The 26,725-nt window shown below is 50.3% G+C and overlaps 2 protein-coding genes across 2 annotated transcripts; both read right to left on the reverse strand.

Moving 5' to 3' along the window:
• Nucleotides 1-5,176: 5,176 nt before the first annotated feature.
• LOC141116669 (uncharacterized) lies at nt 5,177-8,130 on the reverse strand. Its single transcript, XM_073609060.1, has 2 exons — nt 6,565-8,130; nt 5,177-6,124 (listed from the first exon to the last, which is right to left on the reverse strand). Exons 1-2 carry the CDS (start codon nt 8,128-8,130, stop codon nt 5,942-5,944), a joined length of 1,749 nt encoding a protein of 582 aa, XP_073465161.1. The 3' UTR covers nt 5,177-5,941.
• Nucleotides 8,131-8,275: 145 nt separating this feature from the next.
• On the reverse strand, nt 8,276-26,660 carry LOC141116487 (junctional adhesion molecule A-like). The gene is made up of 6 exons (XM_073608845.1): nt 26,551-26,660; nt 22,824-22,931; nt 22,362-22,517; nt 22,078-22,280; nt 14,697-14,796; nt 8,276-8,431 (listed from the first exon to the last, which is right to left on the reverse strand). The coding sequence occupies exons 2-6, from the start codon at nt 22,849-22,851 to the stop codon at nt 8,307-8,309; spliced, it is 612 nt and encodes a 203-aa protein (XP_073464946.1). The 5' UTR covers nt 22,852-22,931; nt 26,551-26,660; the 3' UTR covers nt 8,276-8,306.
• Between the last annotated feature and the right edge of the window lie 65 nt (nt 26,661-26,725).

Consider the following 26,725-nt stretch of genomic DNA (forward strand, 5'->3'; position numbering starts at 1 on the left):
ATTGGGCGCTATTTTGGCAGTTGGATAGGGCACTATGGCGGCATTTGGATAGGCACTATGGCGGTAGTTGGATTGGGTGCTATGGCGGTAGTTGGATTGGGTGCTATGGTGGCAGTTGGATTTGGCACTGGATTGGGCACTATGGTGGCGGTTGGATTGGGCGCTATCGCGGCGATTGGATTAGGCACTGGATTGGGCACTACGGTGGCAGTTGGATTGGGCGCTATGACGGCAGTTGGATAGGGCACTATGGCGGCAGTTGGATAGGACACTATGGCGGCAGTTGGATAGGGCACTATGGCAGCAGTTGGATTGGGCGCAATGGCGGCGGTTGGATTGGCACTATGGCGGCGGTTAGATTGGGCGCTATGGCGGCGGTTGGATTGGGCGCTATGGCGGTGGTTGGATTGGGCGCTATGGCGGAGGTTGGATTGGGCGCTATGGTGGCAGTTGGATTGGGCGCTATGGTGGCAGTTGGATTGGGCGCTATGGCGGCAGTTGGATTGGGCGCTAAGGCGGCAGTTGGATTGGGCGCTATGGCGGCAGTTGGATTGGGCGCTATGGCAGTGGTTGGATTGGGTGCTATAGCGGTGGTTGGATTGGGCGCTATAGCGGTGGTTGGATTGGGTGCTATGGCAGTGGTTGGATTGGGCACTATGGTGGCAGTTGGATTGGGCGCTATGGCAGTGGTTGGATTGGGTGCTATAGTGGCGGTTGGATTGGGCGCTATAACGGTGGTTGGATTGAGTGTTATAGCAGTGGTTGGATTGGGTGCTATAGCAGTGGTTGGATTGGGTGCTATAGCAGTGGTTGGATTGGGCGTTATGGCAACAGTTGGATTGGGTGTCATGGCAGTGGTTGGATTGGGCGCTATAGCAGTGGTTGGATTGGGCGCTATGGCAACAATTGGATTGGGTGTTATGGCAACAGTTGGATTGGGTGTTATGGCAACAGTTGGATTGGGTGTTATGGCAACGGTTGGATTGGGCGCTATGGCAGTGGTTGGATTGGGCGCTATGGCAGTGGTTGGATTGGGCGCTATGGCAGTGGTTGGATTGGGCGCTATGGCAGTGATTGGATTGGGCGCTATGGCAGTGGTTGGATTGGCGCTATGGCAGTGGTTGAATTGGGCGCTATGGCAGTGGTTGGATTGGGCGCTATGGCAGTGGTTGGATTGGGCGCTATGGCAGTGGTTGGATTGGGCGCTATGGCAGTGATTGGATTGGGTGCTATGGCAGTGGTTGAATTGGGCGCTATGGCAGTGGTTGGATTGGGCGCTATGGCAGTGGTTGGATTGGGTGCTATGGCAGTGGTTGAATTGGGCGCTATGGAAGTGGTTGGATTGGGTGCTATGGCAGTGGTTGGATTGGGCGCTATAGCGGTGGTTGGATTGGGCGCTATGGCGGTGGTTGGATTGGGCGCTATGGCAGTGGTTGGATTGGGCGCTATGGCAGTGGTTGGATTGGGCGCTATGGCAGTGGTTGGATTGGGCGCTATGGCAGTGGTTGGATTGGGCGCTATAGCGGCGGTTGGATTGGGTGCTATAGCGGCAGTTAGATTGGGTGTTATAGTGGTGGTTGGATTGGACACTATGGCGGCAGTTGCATTGGGCACTAAGGCGGCAGTTGGATTGGGCACTGGATTGGGCACTATGGTGGTGGTTGGATTGGGCACTATGGCGGCAGTTGGATTGGGCACTAAGGCGGCAGTTGGATTGGGCACTGGATTGGGCGCTATGGCGGCGGTTGGATTGGGCGCTATGGTGGAGATTGGATTGGGCACTGGATTGGGCTCTATGGTGGCAGTTGGATTGGGCGCTATTTTGGCAGTTGGATAGGGCACTATGGCGGCATTTGGATAGGCACTATGGCGGTAGTTGGATTGGGCGCTATGGTGGCAGTTGGATTTGGCACTGGATTGGGCACTATGGTGGCGGTTGGATTGGGCGCTATCGCGGCGATTGGATTAGGCACTGGATTGGGCATTATGGTGGCAGTTGGATTGGGCGCTATGACGGCAGTTGGATAGGGCACTATGGCGGCAGTTGGATAGGGCACTATGGCGGCATTTGGATAGGGCACTATGGCGGCAGTTGGATAGGGCACTATGGCAGCAGTTGGATTGGGCGCAATGGCGGCGGTTGGATTGGCACTATGGCGGCGGTTAGATTGGGCGCTATGGCGGCGGTTGGATTGGGCACTATGGCGGCGGTTGGATTGGGCGCTATGGCGGAGGTTGGATTGGGCGCTATGGTGGCGGTTGGATTGGGCGCTATGGTGGCAGTTGGATTGGGCGCTATGGCGGCAGTTGGATTGGGCACTAAGGCGGCAGTTGGATTGGGCGCTATGGCGGCAGTTGGATTGGGTGCTATGGCAGTGATTGGATTGGGTGCTATGGCAGTGGTTGAATTGGGCGCTATGGCAGTGGTTGGATTGAGCGCTATGGCAGTGGTTGGATTGGGCGCTATGGCAGTGGTTGAATTGGGTGCTATGGCAGTGGTTGGATTGGGCGCTATGGCGGTGGTTGGATTGGGCGCTATGGCAGTGGTTGAATTGGGTGCTATGGCAGTGGTTGGATTGGGCGCTATGGCAGTGGTTGGATTGGGCGCTATGGCGGTGGTTGGATTGGGCGCTATGGCAGTGGTTGGATTGGGCGCTATGGCAGTGGTTGGATTGGGCGCTATGGCAGTGATTGGATTGGGCGCTATGGCGGTGGTTGGATTGGGCACTATGGCGGTGGTTGGATTGGGCGCTATGGCGGAGGTTGGATTGGGCGCTATGGCGGAGGTTGGATTGGGCGCTATGGTGGCAGTTGGATTGGGCGCTATGGCGGCAGTTGGATTGGGCGCTAAGGCGGCAGTTGGATTGGGCGCTATGGCGGCAGTTGGATTGGGCGCTATGGCAGTGGTTGGATTGGGTGCTATAGCGGTGGTTGGATTGGGCGCTATAGCGGTGGTTGGATTGGGTGCTATGGCAGTGGTTGGATTGGGCACTATGGTGGCAGTTGGATTGGGCGCTATGGCAGTGGTTGGATTGGGTGCTATAGTGGCGGTTGGATTGGGCGCTATAACGGTGGTTGGATTGGGCGCTATGGCGGTGGTTGGATTGAGTGTTATAGCAGTGGTTGGATTGGGTGCTATAGCAGTGGTTGGATTGGGCGTTATGGCAACAGTTGGATTGGGTGTCATGGCAGCGGTTGGATTGGGCGCTATAGCAGTGGTTGGATTGGGTGTTATGGCAACGGTTGGATTGGGTGTTATGGCAACGGTTGGATTGGGTGTTATGGCAACGGTTGGATTGGGTGTTATGGCAACGGTTGGATTGGGCGCTATGGCGGTGGTTGGATTGGGCGCTATGGCGGTGGTTGGATTGGGCGCTATGGCGGTGGTTGGATTGGGCGCTATGGCGGTGGTTGGATTGGGCGCTATGGCGGTGGTTGGATTGGGCGATATGGCGGTGGTTGGATTGGGCGCTATGGCGGTGGTTGGATTGGGCGCTATGGCGGTGGTTGGATTGGGCGCTATGGCGGTGGTTGGATTGGGCGCTATGGCGGTGGTTGGATTGGGCGCTATGGCGGTGGTTGGATTGGGCGCTATGGCAGTGGTTGGATTGGGCGCTATGGCAGTGGTTGGATTGGGCGCTATGGCAGTGGTTGAATTGGGCGCTATGGCAGTGGTTGGATTGGGCGCTATGGCAGTGGTTGGATTGGGCGCTATGGCAGTGGTTGGATTGGGCGCTATGGCAACGGTTGGATTGGGTGTTATGGCAGTGGTTGAATTGGGCATTATAGCGGTGGTTGGATTGGGCGCTATGGCAGTGGTTGAATTGGGCATTATAGCGGTGGTTGGATTGGGCGCTATGGCTGGCTGTTGCTTCTCCACTTCTTCTTGATGATGTTCTGATTGCTCTTTATTGGAGATAGGTCATCTTTTATAAGGACGGTTCTCCTTCACACATTTATTTTATGTGCTTTTGGTTGGCGTTTTCCATTTAACCCATGGGAGCCGTTCCCATCTGACTGAGATCGCCCACAATCCTCATTTTCTCTGTATGAATTTGATGATATCTTTGATCGATGATCTGACCTGTTTTTTTTTTTCAATAAATGTTTATTAAAATTTTTCAGATATACATAAAGTCACAGTTATCTGGTATACATTGAAACAGAAGCTGATAATACAATCGATAAGTTATACAATCAATAAATAAAGCAGAAATGAAAGAACGAGTTCAAAATACGGCCAACTGAGCCTCTTACTAGGTGACTTCTGTATTAGTGATCTGACCTGTTTTTATCATTATCCATGGTTCTTTTATATGACTGTTTATCCGCTCATCGGGTCTGCATTGTGGGAACTCACCGAATCCACATTTAAATAAAGACAAGAATCTCATTGCAATATTTCAAAAAATCGAGGAAGAGGAAGAGGAAGAGGAAGAGGAAGAGGAAGAGGAAGAGGAAGAGGAAGAGGAAGAGGAAGAGGAAGAGGAAGAGGAAGAGGAAGAGGAAGAGGAAGAGGAAGAGGAAGAGGAAGAGGAGATACAAACATTGGTCATACTGCCGCACAGGCCAGGGATCAGAGAGTGAGTGCGGAGAGGAGAGTCGGTGGGGGAGAAGTGACAGCCGTCAGCCTCAGGATGAAAACACTACATAGAAAAAAGTATAAAACACCATCATCAGTGTCCAGTGAATGAAAGGTTCAAAATGCACCCATACAGAAGACAGGAAGTAGGCAATAGTGGTAGGAGGTGGTGAATGATGGTAGGAGGAGGTGAATGGTGGTAGGAGGAGGTGAATTATGGTAGAAAAGGGTGAATGGTGGTTAGAGGCAGTAAATGATGGTGGTGGGAGGCGGTGAATGGTGGTGGGAGGCGGTGAATGGCGGTGGGAGGCAGTGAAAGGTGGTGAATGGCGGTGGGAGGCGGTGAAAGGTGGTGGATGGCGGTGGGAGGCGGTGAATGGCGGTGAATGGCGGTGGGAGGCGGTGAATGGCGGTAGGAGGCGGTGAATGGTGGTGGGAGGTGGTGAATGGCGGTGGGAGGTGGTGAATGGCGATAGGAGGCGGTGAAAGGTGGTGAATGGCGGTGGGAGGCGGTGAATGGCGGTGGATGGCGGTGGGAGGCGATGAATGGCGGTAGGAGGCGGTGAATGGCGGTGGTAGGCGTTGAATGGCGGTGAAAGGTGGTGAATGGCGGTGGGAGGCGGTGAATGGCGGTGGGAGGCGGTGAATGGCGGTAGGAGGCGGTGAATGGCGGTGGGAGGTGGTGAATGGCGGTGGTAGGCGTTGAATGGCGGTGGGAGGCGGTGAAAGGTGGTGAATGGCGGTGGATGGCGGTGAATGGCGGTGGGAGGCGGTGAATGGCGGTGGTAGGCGTTGAATGGCGGTGGGAGGCGGTGAAAGGTGGTGAATGGCGGTAGGAGGCGGTGAATGGCGGTAGGAGGAGGCGGTGAATGGCGGTAGGAGGAGGTGGTGAATGGTGACCGGAGGAGGTGAATGGTGGCAGGAGGCGGTGAATGGCGGTAGAAGGCTGTGAATGGCGGTAAGAGGCGGTGGGAGTCGGTGAATGGCGGTGGGAGGCGGTGGGAGTCGGTGAATGGCGGTAGGAGGCGGTGAATGTGATAGGAGGTGGTGAATGGCGGTGGGAGGTGGTGAATGGCGGTAATAGGCGGTGAATGGCGGTGGTAGGCGGTGGTAGGCATTGAATGGAGGTGAATGGTGGTGGGAGGCAGTGAATGGCGGTGGGAGGTGGTGAATGGCGGTGGGAGGCAGTGAATGGCGGTGGGAGGCAGTGAATGGCGGTGGGAGGTGGTGAATGTGGTAGGAGGTGGTGAATGGTGGTAGGAGGAGGTGAATGGTGGTAGGAGGAGGTGAATTATGGTAGAAAAGGGTGAATGGTGGTTAGAGGCAGTAAATGATGGTGGTAGGAGGCGGTGAATGGTGTTAGAAGGCAGTGAATGGTGGTAGGAGGAGGTGGTGAATGGTGGCAGGAGGCGGTGAATGGCAGTAGGAGGCGGTGAATGGCGGTAGGAGGAGGTGGTGAATGGTGACCGGAGGAGGTGAATGGCGGTAGAAGGCTCTGAATGGCGGTAAGAGGCGGTGAATGGCGGTAAGAGGCGGTGAATGGCGGTAAGAGGCGGTGAATGGCGGTGGGAGGTGGTGAATGGTGGTGAATGTGGTAGGAGGCGGTGAATGTGGTAGGAGGTGGTGAATGGCGGTAATAGGCGGTGAATGGCGGTGGTAGGCGTTGAATGGCGGTGAATGGCGGTGGGAGGCAGTGAATGGCGGTGGGAGGTGGCGAATGGTGGTAGGAGGCGGTGAATGTGGTAGGAGGAGGTGAAAGGTGGTAGGAGGAGGTGAATTATGGTAGAAAAGGGTGAATGGTGGTTAGAGGCAGTAAATGATGGTGGTAGGAGGCGGTGAATGGTGTTAGAAGGCAGTGAATGGTGGCAGGAGGAGGTGGTAAATGGTGACCGGAGGAGGTGAATGGTGGCAGGAGGCGGTGAATGGCAGTAGAAGGCTGTGAATGGCAGTAACAGGCGGTGAATGGCGGTAGGCGGTAAGAGGCGGTGGGAGGTGGTGAATGGTGGTGAATGTGGTAGGAGGCGGTGAATGTGGTAGGAGGCGGTGAATGTGGTAGGAGGCGGTGAATGGCGGTGGTAGGCGTTGAATGACGGTGAATGGCGGTGGGAGGCAGTGAATGGCGGTGGGAGGTGGTGAATGGCAGTAGGAGGTGGTGAATGTGGTAGGAGGTGAAAGGTGGTAGGAGGTGGTGAATGGTGGTAGGAGGAGGTGAATGGTGGTAGGAGGAGGTGAATTATGGTAGAAAAGGGTGAATGGTGGTTAGAGGCAGTAAATGATGGTGGTAGGAGGCGGTGAATGGTGTTAGAAGGCAGTGAATGGTGGCAGGAGGTGGTGAATGGCGGTAGGAGGCGGTGAATGGCGGTAGGAGGAGGTGGTGAATGGTGACCGGAGGAGGTGAATGGTGGCAGGAGGTGGTGAATGGCGGTAGGAGGCGGTGAATGGCGGTAAGAGGCGGTGGGAGGCGGAGAATGGCGGTGGGAGGCGGTGAATGGCGGTGGGAGGCGGTGAATGGTGGTGGGAGGCGGTGAATGTGGTAGGAGGCGGTGAATGGCGGTAGGAGGCGGTGGGAGGCGGTGGGAGGCGGTGAATGGCGGTGGGAGGCGGTGAATGTGGTAGGAGGTGGTGAATGGCGGTAGGAGGCGGTGGGAGGCGGTGAATGGCGGTGGGAGGCGGTGAATGGCGGTGGGAGGCGGTGAATGGCGGTAGGAGGCGGTGAATGGCGGTGGGAGGCGGTGAATGGCGGTGGGAGGCGGTGAATGGCGGTGGGAGGCGGTGAATGGCGGTAGGAGGCGGTGAATGTGGTAAGAGGTGGTGAATGGTGGTGGGAGGTGGTGAATGTGGTAGGAGGTGGTGAATGGCGGTGGGAGGCGGTGAATGGCGGTAAGAGGCGGTGGGAGGCGGAGAATGGCGGTGGGAGGCGGTGAATGGCGGTGGGAGGCGGTGAATGGCGGTGAATGGCGGTGGGAGGCGGTGAATGGCGGTGGGAGGCGGTGAATGGCGGTGGGAGGCGGTGAATGGCGGTGGGAGGCGGTGGGAGGCGGTGAATGGCGGTGGGAGGCGGTGAATGGCGGTGGGAGGCGGTGAATGGCGGTGGGAGGCGGTGAATGGCGGTGGGAGGCGGTGAATGGCGGTGGGAGGCGGTGAATGGCGGTAGGAGGTGGTGAATGTGGTAGGAGGCGGTGAATGGCGGTGGGAGGCGGTGAATGGCGGTGGGAGGCGGTGAATGGCGGTGGGAGGCGGTGAATGGCGGTGGGAGGCGGTGAATGGCGGTAGGAGGCGGTGAATGTGGTAGGAGCTGGTGAATGGCGGTAGGAGGCGGTGAATGTGGTGGGAGGCGGTGAATGGCGGTAGGAGGTGGTGAATGGCGGTAGGAGGCGGTGAATGGCGGTAGGAGGCGGTGAATGTGGTAGGAGGTGGTGAATGGCGGTGGGAGGCGGTGAATGGTGGTGGGAGGCGGTGAATGGTGGTGGGAGGCGGTGAATGGTGGTGGGAGGCGGTGAATGTGGTAGGAGGCTGTAATGAAACGTCTCACACTTCCCTTTCGTCATACATCGCTTCCTCCCAGTCTGAATATAGATATCAGATCTTCCATATCGGAAGGTTCCCCCAGTGGGGTTAGTAGATTAAAGAAATAAATTGTTAGAAAAGGTTCTTGAAAAGTTATCATCATAACATGAACTCATCGCCATAAAATATGAGCTCTGGTCGGGGGATTTATTACCATTCAAAAGTACACAAAGAATGCAAACATAGAAATATACACAGCAATATGTATCCAATGATTGTTGTATAGGATTCCCGACGCGTTTGGATCTGAATAGTCAAAGTCTTCCTCAGGGAATTGGTTTCCTGTTAAAAAATTGTATTTTTAGCATTTTAATTATCAACGTATTATACAATATTATTATTATTATAATTTTCATGTGTATATGAGAAATTTACATGGGATATAATTACCAATAAAGGGTATAAATGGAAAGTCTCCTAACCAGAGTTCCTCTGAATTCGGTTTTTTGGCCTCTCACATTCCGAGGGGGACATCGGATCACCCAATATGTCCAACAAGGAGTCACACTGATAAATACCCCCCGAGGGAGGAAAGGGGTGAGAACTCCCGCACCTGACACAAATCCCCCCCCCATGGATATCATTATATATATATTGGGAAATACTCATTTCATTCCAAAAGGTCTCCAACTCTTATCCTACATTTGTATCCACTTTAAAAGAATGCTTATTACTACGCAACGAATAAATACGTTCTTATCTATCGATCTGTTCTTATATATGTGTGATTGTATGGATTCATGTGGGGGGAATGAAGATGAGTGAATCCGTGATTGAAAAATTATGAATGAAGGAAAAATAGTTAAATGATGAGCAGAATTTGTGATGTGAGATGAAAAAGTGAAAAAGTGAAGGTGAGATGATGGAAAGATTTGTTAAGGGATATTTGTGAGTCGGGATTAATAGTGATGAGGGAAGAAAAAAAACACAAATAATAAAATATAATAATAAAGTGAGTTGTGAATGATGAACATGAGTGATAATCTACTGGAAACATAGGCTTGTGTAAGAAACAGTGTGGGGACAATATTGTGTGCATTTTGTAAAACAAAAAAAATCATTGAATACTATTATGTATATATATATATATTGTATATATTATTTCTTATGAATTCACTTCAATTTACCTCAATGACAAAATGTGGTAAAGTATTGAAAGATTACTAATTGGTAGCAGACTTGTGCCTTACACAGAGGGACCCGACGGAGGTCCAATAAGTCTGATAGGAGGGATATTAGTAGATATTGGTAGATATTGGTAGATATTGGTAGATATTAGTAGATCGATGATATTTTGAATCAATTTTACTGCCAAAAATATACGAGGCAGACAAAGAAGTAGATAAACTTTACTTGGACACCTATAATGTGTGAGGCAGACAAAGAAGTGAACGGACCTTATATCAAGTACTTGAAGCGTTGGAGACACACATGACCACCCGCTCCCAGAAGCTGATCGATCAATACGATCCTCAAGCCTGGTGGGATTTTTTTATACTGTTGCTTGTAGTAGATTAGCTATAATGAGCCTCAGGGGCGGGGTAATCACCCACTCCCTCCCCCAGCATTAGCATCCCTGCCACTTGTGTAGCACGTGCGGCCCGCTTCGCGACCCGGAAGGCAGAAGTCCCCGATCGCTATCGTCACCTCCGCCGTAAATGCGTGACGTCATGACGTCGCGCACACACGCCATGTATCGCGCATGTGCGCACGGCACTGAGCTGTCCAAAAGTGATCCAGGACGGTGCCGGCATTGAAAAAGCTCCCTTATGCGGCAGCAAATTAATTCCATATATAATATATATGTATATATATATATATATATTCCAATAGAATTTCCATATAATGAATGATTTTCAAGGTGATGAAGGGGCCAAACATATGTCAGGATATGAAACTGACTTTGTATAGGGGGATATCAGTTTAAAACCCAAATCCCCTCCCCCTTCCACAAACTAAACAGAATCTTATTAAAAAAAGTCTGCATTGTCCTTGGGTTTGTGAAGGCGGAGCCTTATTTTTGGCGCCCCATGTCCGAGCACATGGCACATACATAGCATGAAATAGGAAGACATGCAGTGCCTGGACACGGTACCTGGACCCTCATCCATGACATTGTGCTCCTCTCTACGTCACTGCAGAGTCTTTGTATATCATACGGCTGGCTGAAGAATGAAAAGCTCACAGCTGCTAAAAGAAACTTTCTTTACATGATTGGAAAATAGGAAACGAGCTTTAAATAGGAACAATTTCTTTTCCACATTGTTGTTGTATTTAATGTATTTATATGATTTGTACATTGATACTCTTCTCCTCTACTTGTCCCTTGGAGTCCTCGTTCCATGACAACCTCCTCACCGGGAATTCCCCTCCCATGTGTCTTCCCGGCAGGAGAGGAGCCCCGACTGGTCCCGCCCCACAGACACTGTGCCCACCATATATATATATACACTGTGCCCATCATATATATACACTGTGCCCATCATATATATACACTGTGCCCATCATATATATATATATATATATATATATATATATACACTGTGCCCACCATATATATACACTGTGCCCATCATATATATATATATATATATATATATATACACACTGTGCCCATCATATACAGACACTGTGCCCACCATATATATATATATACACTGTGCCCATCATATATATATATATATACACTGTGCCCATCATATATATATATATATATATACACTGTGCCCATCATATATATACACTGTGCCCATCATATATATACACTGTGCCCATCATATATATATATATATATACACTGTGCCCATCATATATATATATATACACACTGTGCCCACCATATATATATATATATATATATATATATATATATATATATATATATATATATATATATATATATATATATATACACTGTGCCCATCATATATATATATATATATATACACTGTGCCCACCATATATATATATATACACTGTGCCCACCATATATATATATATATACACTGTGCCCACCATATATATATATATACACTGTGCCCACCATATATATATATAGACACTGTGCCCATCATATACAGACACTGTGCCCATCATATACAGACACTGTGCCCATCATATATACAGTATATATACACTGTGCCCATCATATATATATACACTGTGCCCATCATATACAGACACTGTGCCCATCATATATATAGTATATATACACTGTGCCCATCATATATATATACACTGTGCCCATCATATACAGACACTGTGCCCATCATATACAGACACTGTGCCCATCATATATACAGTATATATACACTGTGCCCATCATATATATATACACTGTGCCCATCATATACAGACACTGTGCCCATCATATATATATACACTGTGCCCATCATATACAGACACTGTGCCCATCATATATATATATACACTGTGCCCATCATATACAGACACTGTGCCCATCATATATATATACACTGTGCCCATCATATACAGACACTGTGCCCATCATATATACCTACACTGTGCCCATCATATACAGACACTGTGCCCATCATATATATATATACTGTGCCCATCATATACAGACACTGTGCCCATCATATACAGACACTGTGCCCATCATATATATATACACTGTGCCCATCATATACAGACACTGTGCCCATCATATATATATACACTGTGCCCATCATATACAGACACTGTGCCCATCATATATATATACACTGTGCCCATCATATACAGACACTGTGCCCATCATATATATATATATACACTGTGCCCATCATATATATATATACACTGTGCCCATCATATACAGACACTGTGCCCATCATATATATATATACACTGTGCCCATCATATACAGACACTGTGCCCATCATATATATATACACTGTGCCCATCATATACAGCCAGGCGCGTCCCCGGCTCGGCTTTCACTTCACTAACCCCCCCCCCCCCGCGGCCGGTCTGGCGGCACTTACCGAGTGACGGGGCTTCCTCCTCCTCTTCTGTATCGGTGACTCCTGTGTCCGCTCATCTTCAGGCTTCCTCCGCCGTGTCTCCTCTTCCACCAAAGCATTAGGCATCCAATAGGAATGTGCTTTGGCCAATTGGGAGACGGGTCTCGCTGATTGGCAGGGAGGAACGTTAGTGTGAAAATAGCGAAAATTAATTTGCTATGCCACACAACAGGGTGGGATCGGGACGCAGTGCTCTGCGAAGGGGGTCCCTGTCCTCCGGGGAAAGAAGGGGGTCCCTGTCCTCCGGGGGAAGAAGGGGGTCTCTGTCCTCCGGGGAAAGAAGGGGGTCCCTGTCCTCCGGGGGAAGAAGGGGGTCCCTGTCCTCGGGGGAGAAGGGGGTCCCTGTCCTCCAGGGGGAGAAGGGGTCTCTGAGCTCGGGGGAGAAGGGGGTCCCTGTCCTCCAGGGGAAGAAGGGTGGCACCCTCTCCTTCAACCACCCAGGTGCCCTCTCCTTCTCCCCCGGCCACCCAGGGGCCCTCTTGTTCACTAAATGGCCACCTAGGTGCTCTCTCCTTCTCTCCTTCCAGGTGACCACCCAGGGGCCCTCTCCTTCTCCCATGTCCACCCAGGGGCCCTCTCCTTCTCCCACGTCCACCCAGGAGCCCTCTCCTTCTCCCACCTACCACCCAGGAGCCCTCTCCTTCTCCCACCTACCACCCAGGAGCCCTCTCCTTCTCCCACCTACCACCCAGGAGCCCTTTCCTTCTCCCACCTACCACCCAGGAGCCCTCTCCTTCTCCCACCTACCACCCAGGAGCCCTCTCCTTCTCCCACCTACCACCCAGGAGCCCTCTCCTTCTCCCACGTCCACCCAGGAGCCCTCTCCTTCTCCCACCTACCACCCAGGAGCCCTCTCCTTCTCCCACCTACCACCCAGGGGCCCTCTCCTTCTCCCACCTACCACCCAGGAGCCCTCTCCTTCTCCCACCTACCACCCAGGAGCCCTCTCCTTCTCCCACCTACCACCCAGGAGCCCTCTCCTTCTCCCACGTCCACCACCAAGAGCCAGAGGGTCTAATAGGCTTCAAAATACGGTGGGCTCGGGGTGGAGAGCACTGCGTCCCAATCCCACCCTGTTGTGTGGCATAGCAGATTAATTTTCGCTATTTTCACACTAATGTTCCTCCCTGCCAATCAGCAGGCAGGTCATTGAGACCTGTCTCCCGATTGGCCAAAGCATTAGGCGATCCTATTGGATGCCTAACACTTTGGCAGGAGAGGAGACATGGCGGAAGAAGCCTGAGGAGCCGAGCAGACCTGCAGCCACCTACAGAAGAGGAGGAGGAAGCCCCGTGACTCGGTAAGTGCCGTCGGACTGGCCACGGAGGGGTTAGTGACAGCCGAGCTGGGGAACGCGCCTGGCTGCATTTGATGGGCACAAGTGTCTGCATATACTGGGCACAATGATGGGGGGTGCAGCTTTATGTTTTTCCTCGACCTCCCATACACACACAGTGTTATTATGCACGGGGCCCACCCCTTCTCCTGAGCCGCCTAGGGCGTGTTGGGAGGCGGTGCTGTTGATTATGTAATTAAGCAACTTGCACCACTTCCGCCCGCCCCAAGTCTATAATTTTTCTCAACTGAAAATAGCGTCTGCGCATGCACGGTATAGCAGCGGTGAAGCCGCGCATGCGCAGTGAAGCTGCGCGAACAGCTGTTTGGTGACGTAGCCGCACCGGAAGTGACAGGGTTGAGGTTTTGCATAGGTCGAGCTTTTTTTACAACACTGGCACTGGCTTCATCCCCAAGAGTTTCTCATGGGGCCCCCCACTGGTCCCGTTGGGTCAGCAGGGCAGACAGGAGGAGGAGGAGGAGCAGCATTAGCGGTTCTCTCTCCTCTCCTGCTTGTGAGGGGAAGGGGGAAGTGTCAGCGCTGGCTCTGAGCGGCTCTCCCTGGCTGTGATCCTGAGCTGTCAGTGAGCTTCAATCACCCGGTAAACAGCTGCTATCTCTCCTTGTGGCGGCGAGCGGACTCAGCACTGTGCTTATGGCAGGGGGGGTTATGGCTGCCAGTAGAGGCGGCTCTCTAATTAGGCAAACTAGGCGGCCGCGAGGCCCCTGTGAGTGTGAGGCCTTAGGCGACTACCTAATTAGAGAGCTGCCTCTTGTGGTGGGAGGAGCAGGGGGGAGAATGATGGGAGGAGCAAGGGATAAGAGTGATGGGCGGAGCAGGGAAGGAGAGTGATGGGCGGAGCAGGGGGAGAGTGATGGGCGGAGCAGGGGGAGAGTGATGGGCGGAGCATCATAATGAATGTGTTTTTTGATGTTTTTCACATGCACTCACATAGGAGTGTTGTCGAAATGCGTTGAGATTCTTATGTGAAGCTTCTTTGTAGAACCCGGAATGTTCTGTGTAGTGCAGATGGGATTATATCTCCCTATATTACATGGATATGGCCATCATGATGTCCTTTTTACATTTTGTATTATAAACTCAGCATTTTATATTTTCTCACTTCCTATATTATAAATACTGTCCGGAGAGGGGTCACCCCCCCCGAATGTCCGATACTTACTGACTTCCATCTGGACTGGTGCCGATGACTCCTTCCCCAGAGGATTCTCTGCTTGGCAGGAATATTGTCCGACATCCGTCTTCATCACCGGACTGATCTGCTGGAAATTGAGAACCACATATATGAACCAAGAGTGTCATAAGATCGATCATTACTGAGATCTGTACACGAGCGACTGAACCTCAATACTGTACAGTCATGTGAGAAAGTACACCCCTCCCCCACACACTGTATACAGATAAATATACACTCACCGGCCACTTTATTAGGTACACCTGTTCAGTTGCTTGGTAACACAAATTGCTAATTGTGACGGAACGTCCCACACTCCGCTTGAGTGCGTCCATCATTATATCGCGTCCCAAGTCCTGGAACAGGAGACCGATGGATCTGGTCCTAAGTCCTGGAACACGAGACCGATGGATCTGGTCCTAAGTCTTGGAACACGAGACCGATGGATCTGGTCCTAAGTCCTGGAACACGAGACCAATGGATCTGGTCCTAAGTCCTGGAACACGAGACCGATGGATCTGGTCCTAAGTCCTGGAACACGAGACCGATAGATCTGGTCCTAAGTCCTGGAACACGAGACCAATGGATCTGGTCCTAAGTCCTGGAACACGAGACCAATGGATCTGGTCCTAAGTCCTGGAACACGAGACCGATGGATCTGGTCCTAAGTCCTGGAACACGAGACCAATGGATCTGGTCCTAAGTCCTGGAACATGAGACCAATGGATCTGGTCCTAAGTCCTGGAACACGAGACCGATAGATCTGGTCCTAAGTCCTGGAACACGAGACCAATGGATCTGGTCCTAAGTCCTGGAACACGAGACCAATGGATCTGGTCCTAAGTCCTGGAACACGAGACCGATGGATCTGGTCCTAAGTCCTGGAACACGAGACAGATGGATCTGGTCCTAAGTCCTGGAACACGAGACCAATGGATCTGGTCCTAAGTCCTGGAACAAAAGACCAATGGATCTGGTCCTAAGTCCTGGAACACGAGACTGATGGATCTGGTCCTAAGTCCTGGAACACGAGACCGATGGATCTGGTCCTAAGTCCTGGAACAAGAGACCAATGGATCTGGTCCTAAGTCCTGGAACACGAGACCAATGGATCTGGTCCTAAGTCCTGGAACACGAGACCAATGGATCTGGTCCTAAGTCCTGGAACACGAGACCGATGGATCTGGTCCTAAGTCCTGGAACACGAGACCGATGGATCTGGTCCTAAGTCCTGGAACAAGAGACCAATGGATCTGGTCCTAAGTCCTGGAACACGAGACCGATGGATCTGGTCCTAAGTCCTGGAACACGAGACCGATGGATCTGGTCCTAAGTCCTGGAACACGAGACCGATGGATCTGGTCCTAAGTCCTGGAACACGAGACCGATAGATCTACTATAGTAACCCCCAAGAACCAGACAACACCAGTCTCGGAGTACATCAGGAATAGCCTCCTTTATTTGAGATCTCACAAATATATACACCATGATGACAATACAAACTGGAACCAGAAACCTAATTAACGAATAATTTACAGTGGCGTCTCCGGCTTTCATATTTAGGGGCGGCACATGGGGGGACAGGGACAAAAGTAGGGGGCCCAACTATAAAAAAGTATTCATACCCCTTGAAATTCCCCACATTTTGTTACAACCAAAACCATAAATGTATTTTATTGGGATTTTATGTGATAGACCAACACAAAGTGTCACATAATTGTGAAGTGGAAGGAAAATGATAAATGGTTTTCAAAATTGGCACCTGGGGCGTATTCTATATCTGCCCCCCCCCCAGGCAGACAGGCAGTGCACCGCACGTCGACGTCAAGTGATGTTAGGGTAGTTTACGGGGAGATGATATAGTGCCAAGTTAGGTGATATACAGTAGTGACAGGCTAGGTGGTAGTGCCAGGTTAGGAGGTAGTGGCAGGTTAGGGTGATATAGTGCCAGGTTAGGGTGATATAGTGCCAGGTTAGGGTGATATAAAACCAGGTTAGGGTGATATAGTGCCAGGTTAGGGTGATATAAAACCAGGTTGGGGTGGTATAGTGCCAGGTTAGGGTGATATAGTGCCAGGTTAGGGTGATATAGTGCCAGGTTAGGGTGATATAGAGCCAGGTTAGGGTGATATAGTGCCAGGTTAGGTGGTAGTGCCAGGTTAGGGTGATATAGTGCCAGGTTAGGTGATATACAGTAGTGACAGGCTAGGTGGTAGTGCCAGGTTAGGGTGATATAAAGCCAGGATAGGGTGATATAGTGTCAGGTTAGGGTGATATAAAGCCAGGATAGGGTGATATAGTGCCAGGTTAGGGTGATATAAAGCCAGGATAGGGTGATATAGTGTCAGGTTAGGGTGATATAGAGCCAGGTTAGGGTGATATAGAGCCAGGTTAGGGTGATATAGAGCCAGGATAGGGTGATATAGTGTCAGGTTAGGGTGATATAGAGCCAGGTTAGGGTGATATAGTGCCAGGTTAGGTGATATACAGTAGTGACAGGCTAGGTGGTAGTGGCGGGTTAGGTGGTAGTGGCAGGTTAGGGTGGTGTAGTGGCAGGTTAGGGTGGTGTAGTGGCAGGTTATGTGGTAGTGGCAGGCTAGGTGGTAGTGCCAGGTTAGGTGGTAGTGGCAGGTTAGGTGGTAGTGGCAGGTTAGGTGGTAGTGGCAGGTTAAGTTGGTAATGACAGGCTAGGATCAGTCACTGTTTCTAATATGGCATATCCAGGGTCCCCAGAGTCTGTGTGTCTTGGGGGGGACATGGACCTGAATCCAAAGTAACACCACCTCAAGGGTCCCCAGGCATACACCTCACAAAGAGCACCGTTCCCCCAAAATCCAGGGCCCATAGTCGGTAGGCAAGAGGCTGGAATTCTGTCTCCTCCACAAGCCTCTGTCCGGGGTGAGTGTCACATTTCTCCCCCATCAAAAGTCGACTAACAAGGTCCCAGACCCCCACCTGGTCTGGACATGCGTTATTCAGGCAGAGGGACCTCACATAGTCAGTCCACATGATCTCCAATCTTGGCTGCACGGAATAGTTGTCATCAGGAGGTGTGAGGAAGAGGTCATTGACTCTCTATCTGGCTGTCAGCACTTCAGCTGGGTGGTCTTAGCTTGCTACTAGCAAGGGGGACCTAATAAAAGGGGTCCAACCCGCTACTAGCAAGGGGGACCTAATAAAGGGGGTCCAACCCGCTACTAGCAAGGGGGACCTAATAAAGGGGGTCCAACCCGCTACTAGCAAGGGGGACCTAATAAAGGGGGTCCAACCCACTACTAGCAAGGGGGACCTAATAAAGGGGGTCCAACCCGCTACTAGCAAGGGGGACCTAATAAAGGGGGTCCAACCCGCTACTAGCAAGGGGGGGGCCTAATAAAGGGGGTCCAACCCGCTACTAGCAAGGGGGACCTAATAAAGGGGGTCCAACCCGCTACTAGCAAGGGGGGGCCTAATAAAGGGGGTCCAACCCGCTACTAGCAAGGGGGACCTAATAAAGGGGGTCCAACCCGCTACTAGCAAGGGGGTCCTAATAAAGGGGGTCCAACCCGCTACTAGCAAGGGGGACCTAATAAAGGGGGTCCAACCCACTACTAGCAAGGGGGACCTAATTAAGGGGGTCCAACCCGCTACTAGCAAGGAGGACCTAATAAAGGGGGTCCAACCCGCTACTAGCAAGGTGGACCTAATAAAGGGGGTCCAACCCGCTACTAGCAAGGAGGACCTAATAAAGGGGGTCCAACCCGCTACTAGCAAGGGGGACCTAATAAAGGGGGTCCAACCCGCTACTAGCAAGGGGGACCTAATAAAGGGGGTCCAACCCGCTACTAGCAAGGGGGTCCTAATAAAGGGGGTCCAACCCGCTACTAGCAAGGGGGACCTAATAAAGGGGGTCCAACCCGCTACTAGCAAGGGGGACCTAATGAAGTGGCCAGTGAGTAAAGTAGGCACCACAGGAATCCAGATCCAACGCTTGACCATTTAAAATACAAAATACTTTTTCACATGACTTTACAATTGTGACAATACCTGCACAGGGACTAGTGATCTATACCTAGTACAGTGGATGGGTCACTATACCAATACCTGATCTATACCTAGTACAGTGGATGGGTCACTATACCAATACCTGATCTATACCTAGTACAGTGGATGGGTCACTATACCAATACCTGATCTATACCTAGTACAGTGGATGGGTCACTATACCAATACCTGATCTATATCTAGTACAGTGGATGGGTCACTATACCAATCCCTGATCTATACCTAGTACAATGGATGGGTCACTATACCAATATCTGATCTATACCTAGTACAGTGGATGGGTCACTATACCAATACCTGATCTATACCTAGTACAGTGGATGGGTCACTATACCAATACCTGATCTATACCTAGTACAGTGGATGGATCACTATACCAATACCTGATCTATACCTAGTACAGTGGATGAGTCACTATACCAATACCTGATCTATACCTAGTACAGTGGATGGATCACTATACCGATCCCTGATCTATACCTAGTACAATGGATGGGTCACTATACCAATACCTGATCTATACCTAGTACAGTGGATGAGTCACTATACCAATACCTGATCTATACCTAGTACAGTGGATGGGTCACTATACCAATACCTGATCTATACCTAGTACAGTGGATGGATCACTATACCAATACCTGATCTATACCTAGTACAGTGGATGGGTCACTATACCAATACCTGATCTATACCTAGTACAGTGGATGGATCACTATACCAATACCTGATCTATACCTAGTACAGTGGATGGGTCACTATACCAATACCTGATCTATACCTAGTACAGTGGATGGGTCACTATACCAATACCTGATCTATACCTAGTACAGTGGATGGGTCACTATACCAATACCTGATCTATACCTAGTACAGTGGATGAGTCACTATACCAATACCTGATCTATACCTAGTACAGTGGATGGGTCACTATACCAATACCTGATCTATATCTAGTACAGTGGATGGGTCACTATACCAATACCTGATCTATATCTAGTACAGTGGATGGGTCACTATACCAATACCTGATCTATACCTAGTACAGTGGATGGGTCACTATACCAATACCTGATCTATACCTAGTACAATGGATGGGTCACTATACCAATACCTGATCTATATCTAGTACAGTGGATGGGTCACTATACCAATCCCTGATCTATACCTAGTACAATGGATGGGTCACTATACCAATACCTGATCTATACCTAGTACAGTGGATGGGTCACTATACCAATACCTGATCTATACCTAGTACAGTGGATGGGTCACTATACCAATCCCTGATCTATACCTAGTACAATGGATGGGTCACTATACCAATCCCTGATCTATACCTAGTACAATGGATGGGTCACTATACCAATACCTGATCTATACCTAGTACAGTGGATGGGTCACTATACCAATACCTGATCTATATCTAGTACAGTGGATGGGTCACTATACCAATACCTGATCTATATCTAGTACAGTGGATGGGTCACTATACCAATACCTGATCTATACCTAGTACAGTGGATGGGTCACTATACCAATACCTGATCTATACCTAGTACAATGGATGGGTCACTATACCAATACCTGATCTATATCTAGTACAGTGGATGGGTCACTATACCAATCCCTGATCTATACCTAGTACAATGGATGGGTCACTATACCAATACCTGATCTATACCTAGTACAGTGGATGGGTCACTATACCAATACCTGATCTATACCTAGTACAGTGGATGGGTCACTATACCAATCCCTGATCTATACCTAGTACAATGGATGGGTCACTATACCAATCCCTGATCTATACCTAGTACAATGGATGGGTCACTATACCAATACCTGATCTATACCTAGTACAATGGATGAGTCACTATACCAATCCCTGATCTATACCTAGTACAGTGGATGGGTCACTATACCAATACCTGATCTATACCTAGTACAGTGGATGGGTCACTATACCAATCCCTGATCTATACCTAGTACAGTGGATGGGTCACTATACCAATCCCTGATCTATACCTAGTACAATGGATGGGTCACTATACCAATACCTGATCTATACCTAGTACAGTGGATGGATCACTATACCAATACCTGATCTATACCTAATACAGTGGATGGGTCACTATACCAATACCTGGATCTATACCTAGTACAGTGGATGGGTCACTATACCAATACCTGATCTATACCTAGTACAGTGGATGGGTCACTATAACAATCCCTGATCTATACCTAGTACAGTGGATGGGTCACTATACCAATACCCGATCTATACCTAGTACAGTGGATGGGTCACTATACCAATACCTGATCTATATCTAGTACAGTGGATGGGTCACTATACCAATACCTGATCTATACCTAGTACAGTGGATGGGTCACTATACCAATACCCGATCTATACCTAGTACAGTGGATGGGTCACTATACCAATACCTGATCTATACCTAGTACAATGGATGGGTCACTATACCAATACCTGATCTATACCTAGTACAGTGGATGGGTCACTATACCAATCCCTGATCTATACCTAGTACAGTGGATGGGTCACTATACCAATCCCTGATCTATATCTAGTACAGTGGATGGGTCACTATACCAATACCTGATCTATACCTAGTACAGTGGATGGGTCACTATACCAATCCCTGATCTATATCTAGTACAGTGGATGGGTCACTATACCAATACCTGATCTATACCTAGTACAGTGGATGGGTCACTATACCAATCCCTGATCTATACCTAGTACAGTGGATGGGTCACTATACCAATCCCTGATCTATACCTAGTACAGTGGATGGGTCACTATACCAATCCCTGATCTATACCTAGTACAGTGGATGGGTCACTATACCAATACCTGATCTATACCTAGTACAGTGGATGGGTCACTATACCAATACCTGATCTATACCTAGTACAGTGGATGGGTCACTATACCAATCCCTGATCTATACCTAGTACAGTGGATGGGTCACTATACCAATACCTGATCTATACCTAGTACAGTGGATGGGTCACTATACCAATACCTGGATCTATACCTAGTACAGTGGATGGGTCACTATACCAATACCTGATCTATACCTAGTACAGTGGATGGATCACTATACCAATACCTGATCTATACCTAGTACAGTGGATGGATCACTATACCAATACCTGATCTATACCTAGTACAGTGGATGGGTCACTATACCAATACCTGATCTATACCTAGTACAGTGGATGGGTCACTATACCAATACCTGATCTATACCTAGTACAGTGGATGGGTCAGTGACTGGCACATGGGTTTGCAGCTTACCAGTTGTCCAGTTGTTTTATCGATGGTGTAGCTGGAGTTCTGGAAGGTGGGGCTGTCCTTGGGGTTTTCGGGCATTGGGACACCATTCTTGTACCAGGTGAAGACTGGAGGTGGTGAGGCGTCCTTCTCAATGCAGTAAAGGGTTGCGGTACTCCCGGTACTGACAGAAGTTGGTACCTGAGCGATGGGCACAGAGGGGGGAACTGAAGAAGAAGAACAGAAAGTGAGAGGTCATCCCAACCCATCCTAGAAAGTCACAGTACTGAGGTCACCAATATTCTCACCCAACACCACCAGCTGAGTCTTGTCCTGGAAGTACTGCGGCTTCCCGCTGGAATCCTTTCCGGTCACCTCACATGAATATTCCCCACTGTCCTTCCTGGTCACCGAACTCAGCCGGAGGCCTTGTGGGAAGAAGGTCGCCCGACTCTTATAGGGTGCTATGAGAGAAACCAACATATTAATGGAGAATGATCATCTGATACCTGGAGGACACCTCATCTGTCCCAACTGCACCCTCTAATACAGCTTATAGGAGGGGATTTATGATGACCCCCCCCCAATCTCCACCTCCCCACCCATAATTGTTGTGTGTCCCATCTCACCAATATCCCCCCCCATGATTTATATCTGTCCCCGATAACCTCCCCAACTTGATTTGTGTCTGCCCCCTCTCACCACATGCTGTAAATAGAGGGCCATTTACCTGGGCAGGAGATGGAGGGGAGGTTTAATGGGTGACTTACCTGTCAGTTCTCCATCATAGTACATCATGGTGGAGTCAGTGCCGGATGTGAACTTCCACTCCACACGTGGGTTCTGGTAGATGGGATAATTGCATGGAAATTCTGCATCTGAGGAGGAAGAGTATACATGTAATATAAGTGGTGTAGCAGGATGGTTCCTTGCCAGGATTCAGGTCTAATAAAGTTCACTGATGGGTCAGCTGTATTCTGGGCTTTAATCACCAGACTAAGGCCGGCCATACACCTATAGATTATCTGCAGATTTTCTATGGTTAGATGGAAAAAGTGCAACAGATTCCTCCATCTACGCTGAACTGTGTGGATGGAGGAATCTCCCAGTGGGCCAAGCTTCAGTATCTTGCTAGTCGGCTCCGCTGGTTCTCAACCTAAACAATTCCTGAACCCAATCAGAATGTTCAGATATTGTGAGAGCCAGCGGGACCGACTAGTAAGATATGGAAGCTTGGCCCACTGGGAGATTCTTCCATCCACACAGTTCAGCGTAGATGGAGGAATCTGTTGCACTTTTTCCATCTGACCATAGAAAATCTGCAGATAATCTATAGGTGTATGGCCAGGCTCTAGGCTCCCAGTTGGAGAGGACTCCACCCTGTAGACAGGAGGTCTGGGAGTCAGTACGGTCTCACCTAGGATAGGTGTATGGCCAGGCTCTAGGCTCCCAGTTGGAGAGAACTCCACCCTGTGGATAGGAGGTCTGGGAGTCAGTAGGGTCTCACCTAGGATGGGTGTATGGCCAGGCTCTAGGCTCCCAGTTGGAGACGACTCCACCCAGCAGACAGGAGGTCTGGGAGTCAGTAGGGTCTCACCTAGGATAGATGTATGGCCAGGATCTAGGCTCCCAGTTGGAGACGACTCCACCCAGCAGACAGGAGGTCTGGGAGTCAGTAGGGTCTCACCTAGGATAGGTGTATGGCCAGGCTCTAGGCTCCCAGTTGGAGACGACTCCACCCAGCAGACAGGAGGTCTGGGAGTCAGTAGGGTCTCACCTAGGATAGGTGTATGGCCAGGCTCTAGGTTCCCAGTTGGAGAGGACTCCACCCTGTGGACAGGAGGTCTGGGAGTCAGTAGAGTCTCACCTAGGATAGGTGTATGGCCAGGCTCTAGGCTTCCAGTTGGAGATGACTCCACCCATCAGACAGGAGGTCTGGGGGTCAGTAGGGTGTCACCTAGGATAGGTGTATGGCCAGGCTCTAGGCTCCCAGGTGGAGATGACTCCACCCTGTAGACAGGAGGTCTGGAAGTCAGTAGGGTCTCACCTAGGATAGGTGTATGGCCAGGCTCTAGGCTCCCAGTTGGAGATGACTCCACCCTGTAGACAGGAGGTCTGGGAGTCAGTAAGGTCTCACCTAGGATAGGTGTATGGCCAGGCTCTAGGCTCCCAGTTGGAGATGACTCCACCCTGTGGACAGGAGGTCTGGGAGTCAGTAGGGTCTCACCTAGGATAGGTGTATGGCCAGGCTCTAGGCTCCCAGTTGGAGACGACTCCACCCAGCAGACAGGAGGTCTGGGAGTCAGTAGGGTCTCACCTAGGATAGATGTATGGCCAGGATCTAGGCTCCCAGTTGGAGACGACTCCACCCAGCAGACAGGAGGTCTGGGAGTCAGTAGGGTCTCACCTAGGATAGGTGTATGGCCAGGCTCTAGGCTCCCAGTTAGAGACGACTCCACCCAGCAGACAGGAGGTCTGGGAGTCAGTAGGGTCTCACCTAGGATAGGTGTATGGCCAGGCTCTAGGTTCCCAGTTGGAGAGGACTCCACCCTGTGGACAGGAGGTCTGGGAGTCAGTAGAGTCTCACCTAGGATAGGTGTATGGCCAGGCTCTAGGCTTCCAGTTGGAGATGACTCCACCCATCAGACAGGAGGTCTGGGGGTCAGTAGGGTGTCACCTAGGATAGGTGTATGGCCAGGCTCTAGGTTCCCAGTTGGAGAGGACTCCACCCTGTGGATAGGAGGTCTGGGAGTCAGTAGAGTCTCACCTAGGATAGGTGTATGGCCAGGCTCTAGGCTCCCAGGTGGAGATGACTCCACCCTGTAGACAGGAGGTCTGGGAGTCAGTAGAGTCTCACCTAGGATAGGTGTATGGCCAGGCTCTAGGCTCCCAGTTGGAGATGACTCCACCCTGTAGACAGGAGGTCTGGGAGTCAGTAGGGTCTCACCTAGGATAGGTGTATGGCCAGGCTCTAGGCTCCCAGTTGGAGAGGACTCCACCCTGTTGACAGGAGGTCTGGGAGTCAGTAGGGTCTCATCTAGGATAGGTGTATGGCCAGGCTCTAGGCTCCCAGTTGGAGATGACTCCACCCTGTAGACAGGAGGTCTGGGAGTCAGTAGGGTCTCACCTAGGATAGGTGTATGGCCAGGCTCTAGGCTGCCAGTTGGAGAGGACTCCACCCTGTTGACAGGAGGTCTGGGAGTCAGTAGGGTCTCATCTAGGATAGGTGTATGGCCAGGCTCTAGGCTCCCAGTTGGAGATGACTCCACCCTACAGACAGGAGGTCTGGGAGTCAGTAGGGTCTCACCTAGGAGAGAGAGGTGGGAGTCGGTGTAGAACGAGGCTACTTGCTGTACACATGGAGGTGCTGAGCGTCCGGTCTCTAGGAGACCAAGGCCCTAAAGTGTAAGGCCTGATCTGGAGAGCAAGCCGGGAGGTCTGCAATACTGAATACCCCTTCGGGGGAATCTTCTGTGTTTGCTTTGAACTTTCTTTTTAATGAAAGTGGGCAAAACCAGCCCTGAAATGGATAAAAACGAGTGGTGGTGTCCTTGAAGTGCTACCCTTGGAGTGAACCCCTGACACCGGGCACCAACATTTATAGGTAGAGTTCATCTAGGGAACATCTGATTGCCTCTTGGGGGATGTAGCAGATGGGATTGTGCTTTGCTGGGTTTTCTCCTTCCTCTGGACCAGCCGTAATCCCAACCCTGAGCTGCTCTCTTGATTCTGGATTGGCCCTCAGACAGCCTGGAAGCCAGATGTCCCCAGAATAGGCCCAATCTCCGGCCTAGCAGCCCAGGCAACACGACACAGGTCCAACCAGAAACCGTCCAGGTGCCACAGAACATCGATCACCTGACTCTACCCGAATATAGAGGATCTCCCAGCAGGCCAAGGGATCCAAAAAACCACCGCCTATTGGCTGAGATACCCCATATACCCATAATCTGACCTTGGGTTGTCCTTCTCATATCTAATTCCACCAAATACCCGGCCACCTAGTGGAAGAAGAGAAAAGTGCAACAAGGCCAAACATAGGGAGAAATCAATAGATCTCCATCAATCAACCAGGATAACTACTCCGGACAAGTCCATTTATGAGGAGCGTCCCTGACTATACCCCAGGGAGCTCCTCTCCTATATACAGAACATCTATAATCTCCAGTCTGGGGTCATATAATGTGATAATGACATCATATATAATCTCCGGGGAGCTCCTCTCCTATATACAGAACATCTATAATCTCCAGTCTGGGGTCATATAATGTGATAATGACATCATATATAATCTCCGGGGAGCTCCTCTCCTATATACAGAACATCTATAATCTCCAGTCTGGAGTCATATAATGTGATAATGACATCATATATAATCTCCGGGAAGCTCCTCTCCTATATACAGAACATCTATAATCTCCAGGCTGGGGTCATATAATGTGATAATGACATCATATATAATCTCCGGGGGGCTCCTCTCCTAAAAGAAAGTCTTACTCTCTCCTTCCTTCAGGCTGATGGCCGGACTACAAAGAACTGCCGTCCCTGTGGAGAGAAGAGAACATGGTGAGTACAGGGGGGGAGGAGAGAGAGTGTGAGAAGAGGAGAAGAGCGCAAGGAGAAGAGGAGAAGAGTGCGAGGAGAGGAGAAGAGTGCGAGGAGAAGAGATGAA

This window comes from Aquarana catesbeiana, linkage group LG13, assembly GCF_042186555.1.
Source record: "Aquarana catesbeiana isolate 2022-GZ linkage group LG13, ASM4218655v1, whole genome shotgun sequence".
Lineage (NCBI taxonomy): Eukaryota > Metazoa > Chordata > Amphibia > Anura > Ranidae > Aquarana > Aquarana catesbeiana.